The sequence below is a fragment of the Agrilus planipennis genome, unplaced genomic scaffold (genome assembly GCF_000699045.2).
Source record: "Agrilus planipennis isolate EAB-ADULT unplaced genomic scaffold, Apla_2.0 scaffold336, whole genome shotgun sequence".
Taxonomy (NCBI): Eukaryota; Metazoa; Arthropoda; class Insecta; order Coleoptera; family Buprestidae; genus Agrilus; species Agrilus planipennis.
The window spans coordinates 87,676-94,136 of record NW_020439018.1 but is presented as its reverse complement, the minus strand read 5'-3'; the positions used below and the strand labels follow the sequence as shown (position 1 = coordinate 94,136).

At 30.2% G+C, this 6,461-nt stretch overlaps 1 protein-coding gene across 1 annotated transcript in view; it reads right to left on the bottom strand.

The window, feature by feature from the left end:
* Positions 1 to 1,958: 1,958 nt before the first annotated feature.
* Positions 1,959 to 6,461, bottom strand: part of LOC108742482 (transmembrane protein 135) — a 6,642-nt gene continuing 2,139 nt past the window's right edge. Inside the window, exons 4-8 of the mRNA XM_018477714.2 lie at positions 5,634 to 5,901; positions 4,073 to 4,240; positions 3,877 to 4,017; positions 2,714 to 2,880; positions 1,959 to 2,302 (exon numbers count right to left, since the gene is read on the bottom strand). Coding sequence (XP_018333216.1) covers positions 2,188 to 2,302; positions 2,714 to 2,880; positions 3,877 to 4,017; positions 4,073 to 4,240; positions 5,634 to 5,901 — 859 coding nt within the window. The 3' untranslated portion in view covers positions 1,959 to 2,187. The remainder of the gene's footprint in view (positions 2,303 to 2,713; positions 2,881 to 3,876; positions 4,018 to 4,072; positions 4,241 to 5,633; positions 5,902 to 6,461) is intronic.

The window sequence follows — 6,461 nt, the reverse complement described above, 5'->3', positions numbered from 1 at the left end:
GAAACGCTTACAAGGTAAATACAAAGTTGGCACTGCATGGCGTTTTAGTTTCCCATTTGCCCTTTTGCATATGAGGTGGAAATGCCGGCCACACACCCCATAATGGTGTAGACTGTACAGCACGGTTTTTCTGTGTTGGACAGAAAACACCCTTTCAGAAAATCATTACTTTTTGTAAAGCATGATTGAAGTACTTAATACATTACTTACTTTCAGGATACGTAAAAGTACTTCTCATAAAAATTTTAAAATATTACAAGTTGTGAAACTACTCACTATTGCTCAGTATACGCTGGTATACGCTATAACACGGTATGAAATGTCGAGCGCGAGCGACACCTAAGTTTACCCCACGTAAGTTTTTAAATTTTTTAAATTACCAAAATCGACATTACCGACATACATTTTACTGAAACGACAACAGATGATGCGACGGCGGTTGCGATTATCCGAGGAATTCCCCAGTAGTTGTGGCGTTATTGAGCAATAGTGAGTAGTTTCACAATATGTAATATTTTAAAATTTTTGTGAAAAGTACTTTTACCTATCCTGAAAGTAAGTAATATATTAAGTACTTCAATCATGCTTTACAATAAGTAAAGAAAGGATGTTTTCTGCCCAACACAGAAAACCCGTGATGTACAGTCTACACTATTACGGGGTCAAATTAATTTGAAATGTTCTACGTAGATTATACAGTTCCTGCAGGAATTAAAGGTCAAGATGCCGCTTTCCATTTTTTCCAAATGTTTTGTAGAACTTCTTCTGGTAGAGGAATAGAAGCAGACGAAATTGCCCCATTAAAAGATGAAAAAGTACTGCATCCAGTGAAAACATATGACGGGAAAAGAAGAATTGTTTCAACTGCAGGTAGCTATGCAGATAACAGTTTCAAATATCCAAAACATATATAATTATTTGTTACAGAAAGTACACTCACAATGGACAAAACAGAAGCTAGTATTTATGCAGTTTCTGAATCGTTAGCACCCCCTGTAGAAGCAGGAAGCAGTAATAAATTAGGTAAAGAACAATTTCTTTGTTCATACAAATATACCTGTATTAGTATCTATATTTTAATTAATTGATGTTTGCTATTTATTCGTCTGTTGTGCTAATTATATTTATTACTGCATTTATCGTCGTGTCATCTGTTATCGTTTCACTAAAATGTATGTCGGTAATGACGATTTTGATAATTTAAAAAAACTTCCGTGGGGTAAACTTGGATGTCGCTGACGCTCGACATTTCATACCTTGCATTTCATACCCTGACTAGCAGTAGTATTTGGCCCTGCTCGAATTCTTGCTGTCAATCCTAGACTAGGTAAATAGATGTAAAACTCTCGAGATTTGGACAATAGTAGTGACATCTAAGTTTACCCCACATTAGTAGACGACACTTGGAATATATATATAAATGGTATTGGCAAAGAAAACTTCGAATTTCACTGCCATCTATACATCACACTATGAAGCGTAACCAAAGGCGCGCTTTTCAAAATTACACCAAATTTTATTTTTTTTTGTTTCAAATGGAAATTGAAAAAAAAACAAAAATAAAATTAANTATAATTTTATTACGGTGGCTATGTTGTGTGAAAAAAAGAAAAACGCAACAAAATGTACAAAACATTTTTTGAAACCACCATAATTAAATTCTCGAATAACACAATAAAATCCGAACAATTACATAATAACAATAAGCACCATTTATCTTATCAAATATCTATGTAGCTACGTTAGAAAATGTATAAGTAAAACCGTACATTTTACCTTTATGAAAATAGCAGTAGCTCTTAGACACAACATAATTTATATCTACTGCACCAAAGTTGTTGCAAGTATATATTTATAAAACCTAATGTTTTGAGCAAAATAAGATTAATTAATTAATTAATAACAGAAAAAACTAGCGCTCATTGAGCGAAAAATTTAAATATGTATAAGAAAACTAGTTACATTTTAAAACTCTGCACTATATAATCGAATATATAAATACAGTGATATAAAGCTATTTAGTTAAATAATTCAGTCTACAATGGGAACAACTGATATTTTTTTGTCATGCTATACCTTTACCATGGTGTCTTGTATGCCAACCATTTCTCAGCGCTTTTCAAATACGTTTCGATCACATTTGCTTTTTAAATAATACAAGTATAAGAAGACTCAAAACAATAACAATCATATATAAAATTTAACTACAGGTTTCGTTCCATATTTTTTGATTACGCTAGCCAGAGAATCTGATGTTCCAAGACCCCAGACATCTAAAGGTTTACGATTCATACTAGCAATTCTGAAAATTTCATTCCTAATTATCTTCAGAAAAAAAATGTATATTGCATCTTACAATTAAAACACTTCTTTACTATAGATATAATTAATTACTTTGCGAGAATGTCCAAATAAAAACTAATCAATAAAATTAAAAATTAGTTTATGAATATGAAAATAAAACAAAACAGCTGGAGTTATGTATAAAAAAATTGACAAAAAGTACCGTATTAGATATAGCATAGACACGGGAATTTGGAGGTAATTTCAGAAGAATGATGATGTTTAATATAATAATAAAACGAAGATCTAAAGAAACTATGAACATTAAAACGTGAAGAGAAAAATAAGAAACAAAAAATATTTACCAATTTAGCAATTAAACAAAAACGAAAAATATGCTTTGAATTCACGCTTAAATTAAATTTCTTACCTTCCACCAGAGAGAGAATACAAAAATTTCCAGTAACTCGGCCTAAGATTGGTTGGTTCTAAAATAGCTGCATGAAATAATATTGCCGTGCTAAGACAATATAAAAATGCTGTAAATCCAGGTACATCTGGCAGAATGCCCTTTTCAACCCCTAATGAATACGTCATCTGTAAAAGTAATTAAAAAAGTATGTATATGTAAATAAAATACAAATAAAGTAATACAAAATTAGACTTTGTATAAATAATAAACGGAAATTAGCAATTGTATTGGGACAAGTAGAATTAGGATAATATAAACCAAAATTACCGATTTTGTCAAGTTAAAAAATGTTATACTTAATATGCAATAAATATGCATCATTGACAAAATAAGCATAAATGCAAACATAAACCACTAATACTTGGTACCCATTAAAAAACAGTAACAAATATTAAGGAAATTACTTATATCCAGAAAATTTTGAACAGCGAATTCCAAACCATTTTTTAAATCATTGTATCCATTTCTTACTAACTGTAAATTGTTTATATTTTCCACTAACAATTAAATTTTAATCTGGCTGATCAAGAAACCACATGTATTTTTCTACACTGAGAAACTCCAAACTCTAAGTTTTTTCTTTCACCTAGTCCGGCATTAATGTATTTCTCACAGCGTTACAGATTAGTCCCTATTTTTGTTTTTATCTTTTTATCTTACAAATTGTAGATTTCTCCCGTATGTATTAATAAGTATAAAAATTACTGAACCCATAGACATACACAAGCACAAATAGCACAACCGTTAACAACAAACAATGTACCTATCTCTCTATAGATAATGTAATACGACTGGGAAAGTAACTATAAAATATATATATCGAAAACAATACAAATGGCGCAGTAAACGCCATTTGTAGCACGATGCTACATTTTAGGATTACGTATGCGTATAATGCAGACCACTTCGAATTATTTTATATATATCGAAACTTTACAACAATGACAAAACAGCAATTACGAAATAACGATTTTTAGAGTCAATGTGTAAGGTGATTTATAATTAGGGTTATAATTAATATGCTGGTCACATTATGCGCTCTTTTCGTTATGCGAAGTTCTCACTGTCACGATTCTACTGTACAAATACTTACAATCGGAAAATGTAATTTTAATACTGACCTGTGCCATCTTCCACATAATATAAAGTGCAATAGTCGTGTCAGAATATTGAGAAAATGCGATACCACCTATTAATCCAGCTGGTATGGCATGATAGCAGCTATCTTTTCCTGTTATATGACGCATTAAACAGCAGACAGCCTAACAACAAAAACGTCCTTGATTTTTTTTATTTTCAATTTAATGAAAAACAAACCCTGAAGAGTCCACAGTATCCTCCCAAGGCAGTAGCTAAAGATATGGTTCTTTTGTTAAAAAATACTTTTTTAAACGAAGACGGGGACATTATTAACTGTTTTAAATTCATTGTCAATCTCAACGCTAATTGGATTCCTAAACCAACAGTAAACATTTTACTCGTTCCCTAAAAAAACAATTAAATTATACCATAATAGCTGCCTTTGAAAGAAATGGTTTTCAAATTTACAAATATGTAGTAGAAACAAGAATAATGCATATCATAATTTAAGAATATAATGCTGTAACTGCTTGTATTTCTTTTTTCTGGTTTTACTAAATAAATAAATTATTTCTGGTTACTTACCATTTCCTTGTCGTAAANAACTGTTTTAAATTCATTGTCAATCTCAACGCTAATTGGATTCCTAAACCAACAGTAAACATTTTACTCGTTCCCTAAAAAAACAATTAAATTATACCATAATAGCTGCCTTTGAAAGAAATGGTTTTCAAATTTACAAATATGTAGTAGAAACAAGAATAATGCATATCATAATTTAAGAATATTTTTCGTAAGTAGCTACAGATAGTATTTGTAATAAATATGTATCATTCTTGCTTAGCAATAATAGGTAAAACAAAAGCCCGAAGATATCTTTTAATACGATCAGACAATATAAAATAAAAAGGCATCTAATTAAAAAGATGAGTCAAGTTAAACCTAATACACCAAATAATAAAAAATTACGTGTTTGATAACAGACAACCCGAATTCGTGTGCACTGTGTACACTGTCCTTTATTCTATTTTATATATGTACGTGTACAAAAAGGCAAACGAAATAAGTACGGTGACTACATCTATAACAAATATAACGAAACAATGCCGAAATTCCATAATCAAAAGTCAATTCCAAAAATAGTGCGTAAATAGGAATGAACGATTGTATAGTAATTTCAAAGTAAATAAAGTTAAAGATATGAGAATTTGTGAGATGGCTTATAATTAGATACATAAAATATAATTGATTGCTGTGGAACGTAACTAAATACACTTAAAACCCGAAATTCCACAAAACGTCTAGCAACTAAAACGAGTTTCGATACTCAAGATGTAATCCTCAGTTTGAGACTCGGTTTTAGGTTTCTAAAAATTTTATGTAATTTCAGGTTTTTAAGAGTTTATGATTAGACAGAAAGAAAAAACAACTTCAACGTTTTTCTAAATCAACCCATAGAGAGCTAGTTATATTATGAAAACTTTGAAGTACCTAAATAAAGTTAGTGACAAAAATTGGTATTTAATATTTTTGTTAGATAGAAGCAAACCACTCAACTTTTTTTGAAAATCAATTTCAAAATAACAATAATTACAATTTGTATTAAGATCCTCTTACAGGAATGAAGAAATACGTTTTCCATCGTTCTTAGAAAATTATCCCACGAAGGGTGATTGGTCGTCTCATGAAGTATCGCACTAGATGATAATATGATATACATATAACCGACTAGTTACTGTCTTAATTTCCAAGTATAATGTCGTAATTTAAAAAAATCAAAACTTAACCAATTACGAACCTGAACTGTATAGAATAGACAGCTAAATGGATGAGGACAAGAATGATGCCTTCCAGAGCATTTTATTGCATGCACAATTCTTTTATAACAATATAACGCTTGGATAACAAGGTGATATATGCTATTTTTTCGATGTTTTCTTTGATATCTCCAGCTACTACCTCCCCCCACTGTAGGATCATTTGGCACAGCCTGTTGTCTAATAAACGTATTTGCATTACTTGATCGCGTTGTATAATCCTTCTCTTCATAAGGACCCACTATAAATCTTCAACAATTAAAAATCAATAAACATTTTAACAATCAAAACTGATACTCTTTCTATCAATGAAAATGCTCGATCGACGTTTTAGCAATCCCCTAAGATTGTGAAAATTGCCGTAACAACCTCACTATCTAGAAAGGATTTTACCCTTAACAGGTAAACTGTTTGTATGTACCGATTCCCCAGATTTCACATTTTCAAATAAACTCTTACAAGTACAACAAGAATGAGGCTCCTTATTTTTTCTGAATTACAAAAAAAATCTATTTCTATTTCTATTTACCTTAATGTTGTACACCATATATTTTGAGAATTTTTAAATAGGAAATCAATTAAAATTATACAACAGCACCTCATTTACATTTTGATTTTAACTAAATTCAACACTCGTATAGATAGCTGCCTTTTAAAAACTGTAATTTCAGTTAGTAAGGGCACCTTTAAGTTTTACATGTATAACACAAAATGAAATACAAAATTTTACTAGAATGGATTGTTAATACTAATAAAGAATAAATGCAATAAATTATATTATAGAAGTAAAAATTATTTAAATCCATTTC